Consider the following 21,037-nt stretch of genomic DNA (forward strand, 5'->3'; position numbering starts at 1 on the left):
GCTGAAATAATATTTTCTAATGTGATTAATTCACACACATGGCTGAGACTCGTTTAATATATTAGTCTTCTGCGCAAATATCTTTAATTTATCTCACAGCAGTGCATTATACCGATGTAATTGGCATGGTGGCGCCATGCACTTGCATATTGTATGGGATTAATAGAGCTGGTATGGATGTGTATGGGTGGTATGTTTAATCCTTTGTGTAAAAGTAAAAACACTAAAATGTGTTTGTCAAAGCCTTGGTGTCGTGCTTTATTTGCACAAAACACAATATTAGGTTCTTTGGTTTTTGTGACAAGGATGTCAAATGCATGCACCATTCTTCCACCCACATTTACCTCTATAAAAGACAATTCATTACTTTAAAGGTTTATACGTTGGTAGGGAGCAGTGATCCTCCCACAGCTTTATTGACTGGCTTCTGATGCGTGGCTCTAAACTGAATTCCCTGAGAAGAACAAAAGAAACAAAACAAAACAAAACAATTTCCCCACACAAAAGCAGGTGCTGAAGAAGGAAACACTATAAATCTTATTTAAATTAACTATGGCAGATGAACGCTTTGTCATCACGTTGTTTCCGATGCTGACTTAATGGGCCTGTCCATTATGAGACATAGAATTAGTGTACCAGCAGTTGCTTGCACAGCGTGAATCTGCATTTATTCAGCTGAGTCCCGAGCTGAGACGACAGTGACAACGCCTCTGTGCTTGTGTGTCTTTGAAACATACCTGCTTGTCAGCCTGATCACTCTTCTTGTTGGTCCCGGTTAGAGCTGTATAAACTCCATTAAACGTGTCAGTCCTCAACACACAAACAGTGGAATTTAAAAGATAAAGAGTGCTGAGGACCAGTGGGTCCTCTCTGAGCTGTTAGCGCCACCACGTGGCCACACAGTTAAAGGAGCTGTGAGATACAGATTCTGGACAGATGTAGAAACAACAGCTGGAAGAGGAGCATCACAGCATTGGCTGTGGGCCCCCTCAGACTCGACCTTGAGCCACATGTCAGCTCGCCCCAAGGTGTGTATGAAATGTGAGGTGGATGGTGAAGTATTATGCAACTCCTGTCTCCTCAGAAGCCTGCACCATGTGAGCTACAGGCTGATGGAGTTGTCCTTCTTCTGATCTGTCCCACGAGCTGTGCCACCTGTTACGCTGTAGCTTTGTAATCCGTGTCTTATTTGAGCTGGAGCCACCGCGGTTGCTGAGGACAACTTGAGGTCAAGATCCCTGCTGTTGCTCTTGCAGTCACACCTCAGGCGGGAGCAGACAAAACTCAGACAGTGGAGGTGAGAGATGTGTTAGTGGAGGAGTTTGGTAGTCTGATCTCCATGTGAGGGAGGATGAGTTGTTGCTGAAAAAGAGATTTCGTGGCATGATGTCAGGAAAAAGGTCGTAATGGCCCACAGGTGCCTTTAGCTTCCTGGGGTCAGATGCTGCCTTTGTGGTGAAGGGCTGCAGAGTCATGAAGTGAGGCCAGACAGAAACTTGCCACCATACAAAGCAGGGAACCAGCTTGGTTGATGTCCATGATTTATTTATTGGTATTCTTTGTAACTGGCTGGTGTCTTATAACAAAGTTGTTTTACTTTATTTTATATCTAGAAGCTGGTATCTCAAAGTTCAACCTTAAAACAAACTAAATAACCATCTGATAAAACTATGACGTGGCTATTTTAACACAATTTGCTTAACTTATATTAATCATATCATCCCAAAAACAGGATGGCAGATATTAAGCTCTGAAATATACAAACAAAACATTCATGATCACCTCTAGAGGAGGAAAAGGGACGGTGATTATTTTTATAAACTAATGTGAAACACTGTTTATAGAAACTAGAACAAAAATGAAGAGTTTACGATACAAGGAGACTTTCACAAAGTATAGGGACACAGGTGAAGCAGAGAGGCCTTTTTGTTACTTTGGTATCCTCCTTCAAATGATTGTTTCTTCAGGATGTAGTCTATAATCACCGCTGGGCTGTGAAAGCCAGATGCATTTTGGTTTAGGCACCACTAATGGTAATATACAGATGCATAAAGCTGTGAGTGTTATGACAACACGTGTACCAAATATGTATGAGGCTAGCCACCTTGTCAGCAGACTTAAGAGAGGGATGTCTAATATGCATGTAATTGTGAGTGTGACACCTAAAAGTTAAAGGGAAAAAAGAGACATGTAACTATATAGTAATCGCTAACATAGAAATATTATCATTAAATAAAATCATTGTTCATATAGTCAATGAAGAAAAATTCAGGCTTTACCCAATCATACAAACATGTCAATGGATCATCAAACTAACTTCTGCAGTATAGAGCATTAATATTATTCATTGGGACTATTAAGACAACTAACACCGGTCTAATTGAAGCAGCTGAGACACCGCTAGACTTAAGGAACGAAAAGCTTTCACTCGCTTACTGGGTTGAGCTCAACAGCTGTCATTAAAAGCATACAGTCAACAAACATCACTCAATGAGGGAGGATTTACTCTTTGAATTGTGTTTGCTAAGACTACACAGAGTTGATGCAGCACACGAGGGGCTGAGAGGGAATGAGTTTGCTCACAGGCTTGCAAAACAGGCCCTACAAAATGAAATACCTGTGCCAATATCACTTGGTAGAGGAAATGGGATTTGAAAAGCAGTGGTTAAGAAGATAGGAATAGAGAAGTGAAAGAAAAAGTATAATGAAGACCGAAATGGAAGGAGGTATCACAGAATGCAAAAGGCAGTCATAGGAAAAGAGCTATAAAGAAAAGAACAGAAGGGAGGAATTCATCACAGATAGACTTAGATTGGACCATATAGGTTTAAATGGTACTATGTTTGTGCCAGGGAAAAGGAACAGTGACGAGTGTGGAAACTGTAGAGTTAAAGGTCTTATTGATAATATTTTTACATAGACAAATATTTAAAAAAAAAAAATCTGGAGAGCTTTTAGAAAAGTGCTGAATAAATGTATGGCTTTTACTGAAAAAATGATTATGACTGTGAATTAATCATTTTAAAAATGTTGGCGGGTCCAAAATCAATGTTTTTGTTTATCTCTGTGGAAGAATCGCATACTATGTACTACATACTCATTATGTGTACTATCGTTCGACTAACTTTTGTGTGATTAAACAGTAGTATGTATTTACTCGGACGCACTGAGAAGTACTTTTACGTTGTCAATTCCTGAGAGACGTGTAACCATGGTAACCCGTGCCAACCTCACGTGACCAAAACAACGGTTTGTGAGAATCAAAGTCTGAAGTAATTTAAAATATGTTACACCTAGCAAAGTTAAATCTTATATTTACAGTTAAATTGAAGCATTATTGACGTTACAGTGCTGTCCCTCAAGGTCTGTTATGAACGTTATCGTCACTACTGCATCGCATTGTGGGATATTTATGCCGCTAAGTGTCCAGCGTTGCCTACTGTAATATGCAATTTGCATACTAAAATATCTCCTGCTTTAGCGTATTAAATAGCATGTTAGTATGGAATTTCGGACGCAACCTTAGTGTTGAAAAAACTGATAAATAACTGAGATTGACGGTAAGTGCCTGGCAACGACTTGTTGTGAAGTACATCCAATTTAACAGGGGAGGGAGAATGTGATATCTAGTGGCTGAATGTTATTGATGTTATCAATAGCATCTTTAAAGAAAATGTTATTCGAATGAACGTATTTCATTGTACTGCACCAAATGAAGCAGAAAGACAAAGATTTAAAGGTTCCATATTATAAAAAAGTGAGATTTTCATGTTTGTTTTTTATTATAAAGCAGGTTTAAGTCCTATATAAATACTGTGAAAGTATCGAAACACTCAATCCACAGGGAAATACACACAGCCCGTATTCAGAAACTCTGCATTTGAAACAAGCTGTCAGGATTTCTGCCCATTCGTGATGTCACAAATATACAATATTTAGACCCTTGACACAATTTTAAACGTAAACATTCTAAATGTGTCCCAGTTCATTCCTGGTTGCAGTGTCTGTGAATGTCATCAGCTGACAGGAAGTAAACATGGACCCAAGCTGTTGCCTAGCAACGCAATTCTGTTGCAATTCTGTCAAAATGCGCTAAAACGGAGCGTTTCAGATAGAGGGTAAATACAGGCATATTCAGGCTGACAGTATGAGGAAAAGAAAGTTTTTTTTTTAACATTACAGCATGTAAACATGTTCTAGTAGAAACACAAAATACAAGTATGAACCTGAAAATGGACATAATATGGGACCTTTAATTATAAAGTCAGAGAGGCTGGATGGGAATGGGATCTGATTTGGATACTGGGAACAGAAGATGGCACTTTTTTCCTTTTAAAATAACACAGAGTTGTGGGTAGGATATAAGAAATAGGTTTAAATGATACTAGTAGTAATAGTAGTAGTAGTAGTCCTGTGCAGTAGGTGGCGGTATGCATCTTTAAACTGTTTGCAATCCGCCATTCAAACTGTGAGAAGAAGAAGAAGAAGAACTAGCCATTATCAACGCCCATTTGTCCGACAGTCCGTGAAGGCATCAGGCGTCACGCGTTGTTTGCCTTCACAGAGAGCAAACATGGCGGACGATGGAGAATCTCTGGAGTCCTTGCTCAGTAAGTTCACACTTAAACTCCCTTTTCACGTCGTTTATTCACGTTAGAGGTGCGTACTAATGTGCTATATAACCGTGGGTGTCTGAAACAATAGTTGGACTCAAATGACATCGCTGAAACTGAGCAGTAATCGTGCTTTAATTCGTCTGTGTTGTGAGAAAGTGGCTAAACGCAGACAGCTGCTGGCAAACAGACACTGATGGAGGTCTCTAGCCAACATAAGCTCTGCTGGTTTGGTTTAGACTTGTCACCTGGACTTATAGTCGGTATGTTGAAGTGCTTGTGTGATTATTGTGTTGGTGAGCCACATTATGTCTTTACATTTTGGTGTTAAAGACCTTTGTAAACACCTCCAGGCGCTAACCAGTGATGGGAAGTCCGTCTCTTTTTAGTGAGCCAGATCATTTGACTCAGCTCACCAAGAAGATCCGGCTCTTTCGGCTCCCAAACGGCTCTTCATTTTACCACTTCTGCCTTTTATAGTTCTGCCAAATTTAGCTTTAGCTGTTTTGACCTATGATTAGTATGTGTGCAGATATATCACTTAAAGGGACTGTTTGCAACCGGTCGGAGACGATAACGTTTCTCGCTGCGGAGCCCCGTCACTTCACAAGACACGGAAAACCTCTGTTGGTCTGGAGGAGCTGCAGCATTTATTTCTGCACAAACGTCCACTGTGCATTCACTAGATATTCTCAGAGCTACTAACTCTTCTACAGTGTGTAGTGTGCGTGCATGCACGTGAGAGTGGAGCGCGAGAACGCGTGCTGTGTGTGAGTGAAGGCAAGCAGGAAGGCAGAGGAGCAGAGACTCCGGTCCTGGAGACCAAAGCTACGGTCTCCCCTGTGTCTTCTGGCCGTGGAGCAGGAAGAGTTGACACTGTTTAACAGACGGGCATCACCAGATATAACTTTGCGGTTTTGGTGCTTCTGTGTAGTTTGTGTTGGAGTCTTGTCTGATCAGCGTAGCCACACTGGAGCGCACATATGCGACCGCGCATGGGAAACCGACCCGGTAGATTTATACGTTTAAAAAGTTACAAACAGTCCCTTTTAAATTATTCAATTTAATTATACTAACCCTTATAATTTCCAGAATACCATAATTTTACATGCTGCTTCGTTTCCGATTGTCACTCATCTTGTCTGCTATTCGCGCACCGCACTCCTCTCTCTTTCTCTCCTCCTCTCCCTCCTGCTCTGTACCTGTAGACCGTCAGCGCGCCTCAAAGAGCCGACTCGTTCGCAATCAACACATCACTAGCTCTAACTTACCCAAGTTCAAACAAGGCTTGGATCAGTGAAGTGTCTGGAGGCTATTAGAGAGATAAAGTAAGATAACCTGAAAACGTTTGATAACAACTGATGCTTAGGGGGTTGAATTCAGCTCCAGCCTTCATCAGCTTTCCAGGTTTACCAAAGGTGGGTCTATTGGCATGATTTGAAATGTGCTATAAGGATATGAGAGATCACCTCCTTCTCTTTTTTTCCCCAGACAAAGCCACCAACCCTTCCAACAGACAGGAAGACTGGGAGTATATAATGGGATTCTGTGACCAAATCAATAAGGAACTGGAAGGGTACGGTCACATGGTCCACCACACATAATTTGAATCATGCCCATCTAATGTTAGTCATCTGTGTCCTCATTGTGTTAAACACGTGGATCTTATTATAAAAGGCTTTTGTTACAGAGTTTGCATTGTTTCTTTCTGTCATAATTTTCCAGCCCACAAATATCTGTCAGACTGTTGGCTCACAAGATCCAGTCCCCTCAGGAATGGGAGGCAATCCAAGCATTAACGGTCGGTACTTTTAATCACTTCACCGTGATACCCTTCCGCAGAAAGTGGAAGAAGATATTTATCTTTAACTTGTTTTTTCTTTTGTAGGTTCTCGAGAGTTGTATGAAGAACTGCGGGCGACGGTTTCACAATGAAGTTGGGAAATTTAGGTTTTTAAATGAATTAATTAAGGTGGTTTCACCCAAAGTAAGTAACACAAATGTTCCACTAATAGGGGGATATGTTTTCTTAAAGGTCCCATATCGTGCTCATTTTCAGGTTCATACTTGTATTTTGTGTTTCTAATAGAACATTTCTACATGCTGTAATGTTAAAAAAAACAACTTTATTTTCCTCATACTGTCTGCCTGAATATTCCTGTAATTACCCTCTGTCTGAAACGCTCTGTTTTAGTGCATTTCAACAGAATTGCAACAGAATTGCAACAGAATTGCAACAGAATTGCAACAGAATTGCAACAGAATTGCGTTGCTAGGCAGCAGTTTGGGTACATGTTTACTTCCTGTCAGCTAATGTTATTTACATACACTGCAACAGGAAATAAACTGGGACACATTTAGAATGTTTACATTTAAAACCGTGTAATGATCTAAATATTGTATATTTGTGACATCACAAATGGACAGAAATCCTAACGGCTTGTTTCAAACGCACAATTTCTGAATACAGGCTCTGTGTATTTCTCCGTATAATGAGCATTTTGATAGTTTAACAGTATTTATATAGCACTTAAACATAATTTATAATGTAAAAGACAGGAAAAACTCACTTTTTACTATATGGGACCTTTAAATTAAAGTATGTTGTCATTCTAAGCTGTGCATTTATTATTTTTTAGTATCTAGGAGACAACGTGTCAGAGAAAGTGAAGACAAAAGTGATCGAGATGCTGTACAGTTGGACTGTGTCGCTACCAGATGATGCAAAGATCTATGAAGCGTACGAGATGCTGAAGTCACAGGGTGAGACACTTAAAAAAATATGTTGATAATATATGATACACAGTAAAACAATATGGTTGCATAATAGTGACATCCAAAAATAATACACCTAGCAGTCGGTTATGACAGTGTTGTGCTCATGACTCAAATTTTATTTGTTCCGAAACTGGCATTAAAATAGCTGTCTGTTGTCATTTTTATTTTAGGTATTATTTCAGTTGACCCAGAAATCCGTGTTGATGTTACATTATTACCATCGTCTTCTCCGCGTCCCGCCAATCCTGTGTTTGATGACGAGAAGAAGAGCAAGGTAAGAAGGAATTATTTTTGGAAGTGAACACTGCAGCTCACTCACTGCACATTGCTCTCTCTTTCTCTTGTTTTATCTCTTGTTACAGATTCAGATTTTCAATGAATTGTTTTATTGGCACAGTGTAGATCATTTGGTACCTCTGTAGTTGAAGTATCTGAGTGCCTGCATATTTAGTCAGATCCACCTTGTTGATGACTATTAAAGGAATAGTTTGCCATTTTTTGGGAAATAGCCTTTTTCGCTTTTCTTGCCGAGAGTTACATGAGAACATCAATACCACACATACGTCCATTACATATGAAGCTACATGCAGGAGATGGCTAACCTAGCTCCAGAAAGACGCTGCCTTTTGCAAGAAATATTCCAGCACATAACTCCCCTAAAACCACAGTCTGTCGTTTTTACTTCAGTTTTTGTATGGATTAAACAAACAAGATATAACATGTTTTTTAGCTTTAGAGAGGCTGAGAAGTTGGATTTTTGGGACTTTTGGATAGAGCCAACTTAAGCTGTTGCCCGCTTTTTCCAGTCTTTATGCTAAACTAAGCTAATCTCCTGGCTGTAGCTTCACATTTAGTGGACAGATATGGGAGTGGTATCAACCCTCCCTTCTGACTCTCCGCAAGAAAGCAAAAAAGCTTGTTACCCAAAATGTTGCACTGTTCCTTTAAGTTTTCTGTGTGCATGCAGCCCATTTTTATGTTTTCATAGCAACATACTTTCATGTTGTCATTCTTTAAAGGGTAACTTTTCAACCTGGACCCTATTTTCCCATGTTTTTGTGTCCAACTGACTAATGGGGACAACTATTTTTTAAAATTGGTTCAGTACTGAAGCAGAGCGCTGCAGACAGCAGCCCCTAAATGGGCTGCCATGTAATCGCTCAGAGCAATTTACGTCCACTAGAAGTGCTTGTTTTCGCCACTGACAGGCTGAGATTGTCATTATAAGTGTCTGACAACATTATGGAACCTACGGAGAAATAAAACGTTTTTCTTTAGGAGTGCCAATGTCGTCAGAGTTTGAATTTCAGGACTTGACTTCTCTGAGCGAGGCACACAGTAACAAACAGACCAGATCAAGCAAAAGATAAAAAAAATGCTTTTTTTCTCTGTAGGGTCCTTTCCATAATGTTGTCAGACACTCATAATAACATCTCAGTCTGTCAGTGGCAAAAACAAGCACTCTTAGTGGACGTAAATTGACTGTGAGGAATTGCCCCGAACAATTACATTGCAGCCCGTTTAGCGGCTGCTTTCTGCAGCGTTCTCGCACAATACTGGACCAATTTAAAAAAAAGTTGTCCCCATTAGTCAGTCATACACAAAAACATGGGTAAATATGGTTCAGGTTGAAATATACCAAAGTTAACCTTTGATGGACATTTCTATTGCAGGATTTTCTCACTACATACTCTCCATTTGAGAGGTTTTAAATGATCAAAAGAGGATCTTTCTTGCCCTCTCTCGCTGTTTCATCACTGACTGAAGGCTGTGGCATCCCACAGAAAAATGGGTCATATTTAATGTGCATTTACGACACTGCTCTTGTTTATTTTTTTTGCTCCAATACCTCACTGTCGTGACTGCATGTTTACTTTGTGTTGACTGCAGTTGATCTATGGATGAGTTTTGTTTTTTCAGGGTCTGGGAGCTTAATGGCTTTGCTGCTTGTGTCTGAGAAAATCTGTGGGAAATGAGCTTGAGTGTTTATTTTCTCTGCAGAGATTAGCAGAGCTGCTGAAGAGCAAAAAGCCTGAAGATCTGCAAGAGGCCAATCGGCTCATCAAGAACATGGTCAAGGAGGTGTGTGTCAGATGAAATGTTTTGATTGTTATCATTGTGTTTTAATTCAGTTTTGGTGGCTTTCTGATAGACACGTTAGAAACTAATTACTCCGCACCTTTCTTCAGTTTTTATCTCAAAGCTTGTGTTTATACTGATAGTCAAGTTTAATGAGTACTACCAACAAGTGCAACTTAACTTGTTTTTTTGTTCTTCTCCAGGACGAGGTGAGAACACAGAAAACAAAGAAGCAAAAAAGCACACTGGAGGCGGTCAACAACAGCGTCAAACTCCTTAACGAGATGCTCACTCACTTCAGTCCGGAAGACTCCACGGACGGAGACAAGGAGCTCATTAGGGTTCGTTCCCCATTAGATAGGGCTCAGTTGACCTTTGGAAACAAATAAACTTATTTCTTTGGCATTTCTACTGACCTTTTTGAGAACACTCTCTTACTTAATAGTTCAACCTTTAGCTAAACAGCCCCAAAGCAGTCCAAAATCATTTACTGCTGTTAGATGTAAAAGAACAGTGTGTAACATTTTGGGGAGTCTTTTAGCAGAAATGGAATATAATATTCATAACAATGTTTTCATTAGTGTATAATCACCTGAAACTAAGAATCGTTGTGTGTTCGTTACCTTATATCTACATACGGAGCGAGTCCTCTTTAAGGAGCCGGCTGCCATGTTTCTACAGTAGCCTAGAACAGACAAACCAAACACTGGCTCTAGAGAAAGCCTTTCATGTTTTTACGTTACCTGAAGGCCACCGTAGTTCTCCAACACGCTTGTGAAACTGCGGTAACGAGCTGCAGTGTGCAAAACCGTGGTACCGACAGCCGCCATCTGACTTCTAGCTCCTAAAGTAGCGTCATTATGGCAAAGATGGCATTACCACGGTTTTCCACTCTGCGGCTCACGTTACCACAGTCTTGGAAATTGAGGAGTGAGCGGAGGGGTACTCAGTTGGTTGCAGTCTGCAACCACACCACTAGATGCCGCCAAATCCTACACACTGTACCTTTAAACTTTGCAAGAGGCAATGAAAACAGCCTCAATCTGAGATAAACATGTCCTTCATTAAGTATCAAGTGTCTTTCACAGGAACTCAAGTAAAGAAATATATAGTGAACAGCCCAAAGTAATTTAAATACAGAAATTTTAAGTAAAGAAAATGCATAACATTTTAATTTCATATCTTTAAGTGACATTTATTATGTATGAGAAACACTTTTCTGTTCATATCCTATGATACACAGTTTCTGAGTGAGATTCAAAATTGTTTTTTTATTATTTTTTTCCAGGAGCTGCATGGTGATTGCGACAAGCTCAGGCAAACTGTGTTTCAGCTCGCTACTGAGACTGAGGATAATGACAGCAGCTTGGGTAAGAAATCCTGTAATTTGGTCCTATTGACTCTGATGACGTGCTCTCGCTATCCTAATACAAGTTTGAGTCATGGCCTTGTACTGACGTAAGACCTATCAGACCGGAACAACAACTTGACTCATAAAAAGCCTTCTGCTCACACAGTTCCTACATTCAGCAAACACTGAGGAAAAAAATTATGGTTTTTTTCTGTTGTTGTTGTTCAAATGTTATAAACATCATCCCAGCCTAACCTTTTTAAAATGCACTTATCAGGAGACATCCTGCAGGCCAGCGATGACCTCTCCCATGTCATTAATTCCTATAAGAAGATTGTGGAAGGACAGATTATCAATGGTGAGACTGAAGAAGCACAACAAACACAATTATCAGTCAGACAAGGTAAAGTTGATCTGGTTTGAGCAGAGAATTGTGTGTCCTCATTGTATGTTTACAGCATTATAATATGGCCTTTTGACGATGCAGTTTCTGACATATTTTTAAGAGAAGCTTTCATTTTGTGTGTATCACAACTCTTTAATGCACAATGGGCATCCATGTAATCATAATTAAAGCTTGTAGTCAGAAAAACCTGACATAGACCATGTTTGGAAATATATAACAATGTGCAAAGAACACATCGGCCTCATGTTACAAACAAAGATCCAATAATCTGAACAAGATCACTGTTAAAGAGCATGTCCTATGAATATACTGGTATGTCAACTCAGTACAGTTCATGTGCAAAATGTGTCTGGATTGTTATCATACCTCGAGGTAATAAAGTGAGTAACTATGGTAATAAAATAATAATTATTTATCCAGGAATATTTATGGATCTCATACACATGAATCACAATAAGAAATCACAAGTCAAAACAAGCCTTTGCTGCTGCTATGAGATATTGCACCCAAAAAAAGTGTCATTATATGTGAAGGTGCAAAACGACTCAATGTGTGATTATCAGCAGCTTGGTTTCAACTCTTTTTATGATTCAGTAAATTGTTCTATATCAACTGAGACGGGGAAGTTTCTTTTAAGAAATTGTGCAAAAAACGCCATAGTTCTCGATTCACAGAAAGGTCTGTGATTATGTTGAGCAGTTATTGTGTGTTTGGGTGAACTGACCCTTTAAACTTTGCTTGCCAGATGGATGGACACGGACAGTGTTGCCTGTTTGAAAATGAATACATCTTTGTTTTTCCACCGCCAGTGTTTTATGCCTCCACACCAGCGACGGCATGTTATCGGGTAGTCTGTACGTCCTGTCCATTCTTGTGAACGCGATGTCTCAGGAACACCCTTGAGGGACAATTTGGCACAAACGTCCACTTGGATTCATGGATAAACTGATTAGATTTTGGTTGTCAAAGGTCACTGTGACCTCACAAAACATGTTTTTGGCCATACCTCAATCATTCATATCCTAATTATGACAATTTCACATAAATGTTTAACGGGATAAAAAAGTCATACAACCTCGAGGCGGTAATTCTAGTTCTCCTTCTGACAAACACAGGTCGCACAAACCAGTCGGAGATTCTGATTGACCTCATGGGTCTGGACATCCAAAGCGTCTCCCAGCAACCCCCGACATCTTCCCTGTCTCTTCCTGCTGACCTGCTGTGTGGGTCTGCTGCCACTAAGCCTCCGTTCCCCAGCCCCAGTGCACCCTCTGCAGCACTCTCTCTGCTGGACGAAGAGCTACTATCTTTAGGTAACATACAATATTATGTAGTTGATCTTTTGTTTTTTCATGGCAACGTTGGACATAAACTGTTTTTTGAGCGTGTCTTGTGTACATATGTGACATGTTTTGTTTACTTTCATAGGCTTCAACGAACCCGCTCCTGTTCCAAGTAAATCAGCACATGTAAACCTGAGCAATCATTTGCCATCTTTACAGGTATTTACTTTAAGTGCAGTCATTTTTACTAACATCAAGTATTATCTTATTTGTAAAAGCAGTGTTTTTTTGTTTTTTTTTTCCATGTATTCCAGGATTCCAGACAAGATTTAAATTTTTTTAACACCACTTCACCTTCGGTTCCCACGTTCTCTACATCGTCACTTTTTCCAGATGCCCTTTCTGTGACGGTAGCCCCAGTTAGCCCAGCCAAGTCTTCTACACCTGCCTCTGCTTTAAACTTCCCCGGCCCCATCTTCTCCACCACTCCAGTGTCTACAGTATCTGTCTCAACAACATCAGTCGTATTCCCACAGCCTCTCGGCTCAGTGTTAACCAGCACGGCCCCAGCTGCTCTTCCTCACTCATTCAGCATGGGCTCGTCTGCTTCCTCAGCCGCCCCTGTCACTCCACAACAGGTCTCCGCTTCACCTGGAGCGTCCCACATGACTTCAACTTCTCTCAGTCACAATCTGCAGGACCTTGCCTTGCTGGATCTGGGCAGTCCTAAAATGTGAGTAATACTTATGCAAGGAGGTAAAACTGGAGAGGGAATATGGATCAGCACCAATCTGCCCATCTGTCACACATAATATCTTGGATGCTGGATCATATTTTTCCAAAATGATTCATGCCCATGTAGTGTAAAATGGCACTGATTGGTCTGATTGAGTGTCTAAATGCTCAAGTTTAAAGGGTAGCTTCAGTATTTTTCAACTCTTTTCTCCCATTTATTTGTGTCTAACTGACTAATAGGGACATCAATTTCTGAAATTCATCCAGTGTGGAAACGCGAGTGCCTGCAGGGCAGAGTTTGTTGTGTTGAAGTACAGAAAGCGTAGCTTTGTGTTATTTAAACGATTTTCAATGTCATGGCTGAATATTTAGATGATTTTGATTATGTGGATGAGGTCTTTGAATTCGGCTGCCCGTATTTATTTGAGCCAGGGTATACGGATATTCAGATTTCACAACGAGGCTTCTCCTTGAGCGGGACTTGGACACAATAACAAACAGAAAGGGTCAAGCAAATGGTAAGAAAAAGGTTTCATTTCTCTGCAGGGTCCTTTTCATAATGTAGTCAGACACTTATAATAACAATCTGAGCCTGTCAGTGGCAAAAACAAGCACTTACATTGATGCTGCACCCTTGCCCTTCACAGCTCGTTTCGTGGCTGCAGGTTGCAGCCCTCTCCCTCAATACTAGACCAGTTTCAAGAATTGTTGTCCCCAATTAGTCACTTAGACACAAAAACATGGGAAAAGAGGGTCAAGGTTGAAAAATACCGATGTAACCCTTTAAATGCACTTCCGCCCACTGAGATGCTCAACAGCATTCACTCTGTTTTGTCATATGGGATGTCAAGTGCATCTGAACCACTAGTTTCCAAATGACAGAGTAATCCGGAAGACTCCATTAGCCTTTGATACAAAGTGATCCGTGGATGACTGCAGTCACTTCAAGAGCGGTGTTATGAGCACTTTAACTAAGCAATGTCACTCAGAGCGGATGGTAAAATGCTTTGGGGAATGTTTTTAAGAATACTGTCCAAATTACATTTCAAAACGCTAGTGCAATGCCCATGCAAAACATTCCTGTTTGGAACGGGCTGAATGCTTAGCCTGTGGTGTTGCTGCTTTCTCAAGCACTGCTTATACAAACAACTATATACTCAATGAGCTTCCTTGGGTTCTGAGCAATACACCTGCCATGACATACTTGCGTCACACACCCAAGCTACACAGAAACACCAGTGAAATACAGTCTGGTTCACGGGGAAAAACACACCCATGTCTGGTTATTTACAGGCAGAAACATCTGTGAATTACACGTAGTCAATGTTTTCATTTCCAAATCGGCATAGTCGCTTGCTTTGACATGATTACCACAGTTATAAAGTAATTAGGGGAGGTATTTTGCCAGCGGTAACGTTATAAGTTAGTATGGCAAACTTACACAATTTGCATTGCAGTTTATTAGTGGCACTGTTTCTGTAGGCTAACGTTGTCCGCTCATGCTCAATGACTCCAGGGAAGTGAAGAAAAGTTTGGGTGTAACGTTATCCAGCATCCATGTAGCGTTTGCAGGCACAGGAGCAAAGCAATGCACTGCTGTGGACGGGGGCAGCAGCAAAACATATTTTAGCCACCTAAAAGAGAGGCCCACCTCAAAAAATCAATATCAATTTAAGTGGATATTAGGTTTTAGAATATTTCCTACCGCTTTACCTCGCCGTCAGACAGCCCTTTCTGACTCCTTTGACAAAATAGTAATTTTACCTCGCAGAACACGGGGGTTGCTGGTCTACCGCTGCCTTAATCGGTTTGTTTGTTTTTGTTATTGCGTGACTTTGGTTAGTTCAGCTTCACCAAAGTCACACAAAAACACAAACTAACCGATCGAGGCAGCGGTAAACCAGCATCCCCCGGGTTCTGTGAGGTAAAATTACTGTTTTTGTCAGCGGAGTCTGGTGGCTTTGAAGAGAGCATAGATGGATACAACAGCTTCAGTTCCCCGTCGCAAAGGGCTGTCTGACAGCAAGGTAAAACTGTGAAAATATTCTAATTATAGCGTAATATATAATGTATATATATACACGTTTTGCTGCTGCCCTCTTCCACAGTATTACATTGCTTTTCTCCCGTACAAGTACTCCTGTCTGTTTCTCCAACCATCATCTACTGTATGTAATACACTGACTGTGGATAATTTCCTCATACAAGCCCACTTCAAAACACCCAAACGATCTCTTTAGGCGTCTAGCTGCCACTTGTTCAAATGTCAGGTGGTTGAGATTTAATTTGTAATTAGTGTAAGGCCAAGTGCCTTTGCATTCTACTAATGGTTACCAAATCTGACTGCACATTGTTTGCTGCTTCTGTTATCTTGTTGTTATCAATGTTTATGTCTGTCATTATATGTTTAAGCATGACGGGACCTGCAACGTGTTTGACAAAGACACTTTAATTATCCACACAGTACACCCGGTGGGATGGACTTTGGCAGCTTTCGGGTCAAGAGTGAGGATCCACCCGCTCCTGCTACTCTGTCTTCCAGTCTCGGTGTGATCTCCACCACATCCACCTCACTGCTCCTAGGAGGGATGGCAGGAGGCTCCACCCCCTCACCTGCCAAGAGACCGGCAGACGACAGCCCTCTGTTACGCTCTCTGTCCCCCATCCTCCCTCTGAGCCAGGCCAGCCCAGGCAAGGGACAAGAGGTGTCCCTGGCCAATGTCTTTGTCCCTTTGGATGCCATCAAACCAAGTGAGTTCCATGAAATAGACTGTATGTTTTTGTGAGTGTGTGTGTGTGCTTTTTTTTTGCTTTTTGCTTTTCATAATTATATATAGGAAAAGGTTGACAGAAAAATATGAGATTGGCAAGGACATCACGTTGAAGTTCCATTTCTCCACACCCTGTAGGCCTTCAACTATGAATTCATGTGGAGACATTAGTTTAATTATGGTCCATTATGTTTGGCCTCTTCAGTGGAAATGTACTTTTCAAAAGTGTTTTTTTTACAAGGTTGCAAGAGCTCCCTCTGTGCGGTTAAAGTGTTTACCACAGAACTTTTTGAGACTGTGGTGGGTGGACCTCGGACCCTTGGGCGGTCCGTTGTACATTTTAAAGTTAAATGCATCAATCTGGTGCACTTTAAAGCAAAATTAAGAGGCTAGGTCTATGAAGATCTTTGTGCTCTTGTAAACGATTTAGGCAAACACATTGGTTGTATAGATAATGGTGATGACACTGCAAGAAAATCAAATCCACTTACTAAAGTCATTTTTATAAACAGATTTTTAGTCAGAAAATAACACCTTCCTCCTTATTTGAGAATGATTGGTGGAAAATCTCATCTTTAGACTTTACTGCCACTCAGTGGCGACAGTGGCAAACTTGATAAAACTGGAAAAGACACTGGGTGATATTTCATTGTGGTATGAAAGTATTTATCAGCGCATGTGCAACAGGAAGGACATGCATCAACATATGCCTTCATTACAGAGTGCATTGGGAGCAATAAGAGAGATGGTGTATTTGTAATGACTCTAGACATGTTGTTACAATCTCTGTAATAATCACATTTTGTTTTTCCCCTTTGTGTGCTGTATTTCAGGTAAAGTGAGTCCTGTGACGGCATATGACAAAAACGGGGTCCGTGTTCTGCTGCATTTTGCCACCGACTGTCCGGCGGGCAGACCTGATGTACTAGTGATGGTGGCGTCCATGCTTAACACAGCCCCGCTGCCTGTCGGAAGCATTGCTCTGCAGGCTGCTGTGCCCAAGGTAAAACCTGCTGTGCCTCTCTGTTAATCACCGTTACTGCATAGGAAGCTACAGCATGCATTTATATGTAAAAGTATTCTCTTTGGCAGACGTTCAACTCATTAAATTAAACATTTGACTTAAAATTAAATTTTAAGTGGGCTGCTGCTTCTATTTAACGAACCTGGATGTCTGTTCTGCCAATTCATCAGACAATGAAAGTGAGACTGCAGGCACCCTCGGGGACAGAGCTGGCTCCTTTTAACCCAATCCTTCCCCCCGCTGCCATCACTCAGGTCGTGCTGCTCTCCAATCCTCTCAAGGTAAAGCTCAGCCCGGGGCTGTTTTGGTCTTCATACATTTTTAATGCATTAAAGGAACAGTGTGTAGCATTTTGGGGGATCTATAAGCACAGTGAGGCATACAGCTTATTGATTAAACACTGGTACCGGATTAGTATTCGGTTGATATCCAAACCCAGGTATCACTATTGGTATTGAGACTGGAAAAGTCGGATCAGTGAATCCCTATGAGCCGCAGAGTGCAAAACCATAGTACCTCAAGCCGTCGTCTGATTTCCGGTGCTCCTAAAGTAGTGTTGGTAATGATGGCCTCTGAGCGAGGCGAACGGCGTTACCAGGGTTTTGCACTCGACGGCTCGCGTTACCACAGTTTTGGAAAGGGAGGAGTGAGCGGAGGGATACTCAGTTGCCAAATCCTACACACTGTACCTTTTTATAAATAATGTACTAATTGACATAACACTTTCTTACTTCAGCAAATGTTTTTATCTATATGTTTGAAGTCAGTACAGCACAGTAATACCCCTTCTTACAGTCTTACATGCAAACCAGTATGCTTTGAGGACATAATGATTACTGACAATGCATTACATTAGTTGTGTGTTCCAGCAAGCTAATGAAAGCTGCCAAGCTGAGTGTGTGTATGTGTGTGTTTTGCAGGAAAAGGTTCGGATGAGATACAAACTGACGTTCACGCTGGGAGAGCAGTCACACTCCGAAGTGGGGGAGGTGAATGAGTTTCCTTCTGCTGACAGATGGGGGGCTCTATAGCCTGGCCTACTGACACTACAAGACAATTTAATTTGTCTGTGCAGCTCAAAGGTTGAGAGAAAGGGCAGTATTGGAAGACTTTTAGGCAAAATTGGAAGAATATAATATAAACTCTAATGGACATTGAAGGAGTTTTTTTTCTGCTTGAGATGTCCCCACTGAAGTAGCCAAAGTCCTGTAGCGTACATCCAGCTTAAACTTTACTACAGTGACAGAGGTAGTCAGTGTGGTGCAGTAACAAGTGGCGTGAAGTGGATGATGGTTATGTAGGAAAATTGGTGGTAATGTTAAATATTGCTAAGTTATTATCAGGTTTTTACTATTGTTATTATTATTATTATCATTATTATTATACCCTTTTGCTCTCATTTTTAATGTTCCTATTTACTGACAGTGAGCAAAAACACACGTTGAAGGAGATTGTGAAGCCAGGGGTCATATGAACATGTGGTCACAACCTGCAGTTCACATGATTTACTGCTCACTATGTATGATAACAACGTTTAATGCTGAAGACATAGGACTGGAGCACACTAGAGCCGCTCTGTTGCTGAATAAAATGCACTCACAGATTGTGCCCATTAAGAATTAGTTACTCTCAGTTGACTTTTTTCAATATGCCTCACAGTTACTGCTGAATACGTTTACTTGTCTTTTGAGTTCTATACAAACTCACAGGTCAGACTCTTGTTATGCTTTCTAGTCTTTCAGTATTTATTGACATGAAGTGTGTTATTTATTTTTTTTGTTTTGGGAGGGAGGTGTCAGATCTGTTAATGTCCTGTATGATATTGCAAGCGACAGCTGTATTCCTTCTGCATACTCTTCTTATGATGGACACTTTCAGTATTGCAGTAAGATAGGCACAAATCAGTAGTGGTCTGTCTTTAATTTTACCAAATATTCAGACGGACAATTTATATTATGTTATATTATGTAGCAACAGGGTGGATTCTGATGAATTACACGTGTCGTTACATGTCCAGGATGTGCACTCTGGCTAGCATTTTAATATAAAAATGTAATTCCTTCCAGCTAAAACAGCAGCCTTGTGCCAGAGACATTAGCCCGTTTTTGTAAGTGCAACATGAGCTATAGAGGGCAAGAATCAATTGTATACATTTAGTGGATGTGCTTCAAGAAGTGCTGACCAGTTGACATTAATCCCTGTAGACAGAAAGGAACATTGTTTGATTTTAATTAAATGCCGTGCATAGCTTTGCCCTTGCTCCTGCTGTTAGGCCTTGTTGTGGAAACCAAGCTGGGTAGTTTATTTGCCCTGGGTCAGCTGTAAATTATTAGCTTGTGTGGGAGATTCCTATATCAAACTAGTAAAATATTTCTTTGAGTAAGCCTGGAGAAAATATTGTATATCAATAGTAAAACATTGACGGTTAATTCAAAGCACTAAGCTTACAATGTGTTAATCAAAAACTGTGACTTCTTTATTTTTGTCTTTCTGGGGCCATTAGTGCTATATAGGAGATTCTCTACATATTTCTTATAAAAGTATTTATTTGTCTTAGATTGTTAAATGAACTTGTCCTTGCATATTTTTTGAAAAGTTATTTCTGTGCATGGAAAAAAAAATAAAGAATGAGATGGATTTATTTGTATTACAATTATCACGTATTTTTGCCTCATTTTTCAGTGTCTAAGGACGAATATCAATGCAGCATATTAACCACAACATTGTCAGAGGTGTAATTTCATTTCATTATAATCAATAGGTAGCAATAGTACAGTTTTCAAATGTGCTATTACAAGTAGAGGTCCTGCATTGAGCAGGGTAACAAGGTATGAAAAGTAAAAGTACTCATGCAGCAGAATGATCCCTGTCCTTAGACTGTATTATACTGTATATAGGGATGCACCGTTACCGGATCGGATATCGGGCTGATAGTAACTCAAATAGCTGGATCGGGTATCGATGACAATGGGACCAATCTCTTCAATTCAGTTCTGTTTTTATATACTATATACTGTACTGTTTAATTCCTGTTTAAGTTTTGACCAGTTTGTTGCTGCATTAAAAAGGTTTACAATTAAATTGTAATTCCTGTTGATTTTGAAATTTTTTTTTACAGATTGCTGGTGTATTCATGCATGGCTTATTAATTATACACTGGTATCCGATCGGTACTCCGTATCGGCCGATACCCAAAGCCCAGATATCGCTATCGGGACTGAAAAAGTCGGAACGGTGCATCCCTGATTATGATAGGATTTATTGCAGGGCTGTTGTGTTAGACTGCACTATTCTTAACAATATAGTGTATATCCTTTGGGATACGTATTGTACTGTGTACACTGTTATATATCAATATTGATGATGTCATTTTCTGTAAACTTGAAAGGTAACACTATATAGTGTTTTTACACTGGTAAATGCTTTGGTCTAGTGTATTTTTGTATTTTACATTACTCACATTGTTACTGTAGCGCTATTCTGGGATTTGCCATAATAAACACATAACTAATGAAAAGTCAATCGTTAATTTCAAAGATTGAGCATTTTAAATATGCATCATTCCAGTTTTTTATATGACTAGAATATCAGCGGATATGTATATATTTCATTTCATCTCTATGGTGAAAAAAAACATTTAAAGATTGAGTTCAAATGAAGAAAGTCAGATCGGTGCATCCCTAATTATATATCATATTACTGGATTGTTATTGCTGATGCATTAACGTGTAAGCAGCATATTAGTGGTCAAGTTGGGGCTAATTTTAACTACTGTACTACTACTACTGTTGGTGGGTAATAAGCTCATCATAGGTTCTGTGTGTAAAATCTGAATTTGCAAAGTAACCAGTAACTGTAGTTATCACATATGTAGTGGAGTAAGGCAAGGCAAAGCAAGGCAAGGCAGCTTTATCTGTATAGCACATTTCAGCAACAGGGCAATTCAAAGTGCTTCACATAAACATTCAAAAACATTGTTACAAAGTGCAAAAGAACA

General features: G+C 40.2%; 1 protein-coding gene across 3 annotated transcripts; it reads left to right on the forward strand.

Moving 5' to 3' along the window:
• Positions 1-4,466: 4,466 nt before the first annotated feature.
• On the forward strand, positions 4,467-19,696 carry gga3a (golgi associated, gamma adaptin ear containing, ARF binding protein 3a). Of its 3 annotated transcripts, none has more exons than XM_037764987.1 (17): positions 4,467-4,610; positions 6,105-6,189; positions 6,339-6,414; positions 6,502-6,600; positions 7,253-7,376; positions 7,562-7,665; positions 9,393-9,473; positions 9,674-9,811; positions 10,759-10,840; positions 11,099-11,224; positions 12,343-12,540; positions 12,656-12,729; positions 12,792-13,243; positions 15,710-15,996; positions 16,850-17,019; positions 17,211-17,321; positions 17,961-19,696. In XM_037764987.1, the coding sequence occupies exons 1-17, from the start codon at positions 4,574-4,576 to the stop codon at positions 18,069-18,071; spliced, it is 2,355 nt and encodes a 784-aa protein (XP_037620915.1). In that variant the 5' UTR covers positions 4,467-4,573; the 3' UTR covers positions 18,072-19,696. The 3 variants fall into 3 exon arrangements, with proteins under 3 accessions (XP_037620915.1, XP_037620916.1, XP_037620917.1); XM_037764988.1 differs by having other exon boundaries at positions 12,825-13,243; XM_037764989.1 differs by having other exon boundaries at positions 11,099-11,179.
• Positions 19,697-21,037: the final 1,341 nt, after the last annotated feature.

Source organism: Sebastes umbrosus, chromosome 3 (genome assembly GCF_015220745.1).
Source record: "Sebastes umbrosus isolate fSebUmb1 chromosome 3, fSebUmb1.pri, whole genome shotgun sequence".
NCBI classification, from domain to species: domain Eukaryota; kingdom Metazoa; phylum Chordata; class Actinopteri; order Perciformes; family Sebastidae; genus Sebastes; species Sebastes umbrosus.

Coding starts and splice junctions, on each gene's coding strand:
- gga3a (XM_037764987.1), top strand. CDS start 4,574: ATGGCGGACGATGGAGAATCTCTGGAGTCCTTGCTCA. Junction 10,841..11,098: donor GGATAATGACAGCAGCTTGG/GTAAGAAATCCT, acceptor TGCACTTATCAG/GAGACATCCTGCAGGCCAGC. Junction 17,322..17,960: donor TGCTCTCCAATCCTCTCAAG/GTAAAGCTCAGC, acceptor TGTGTTTTGCAG/GAAAAGGTTCGGATGAGATA.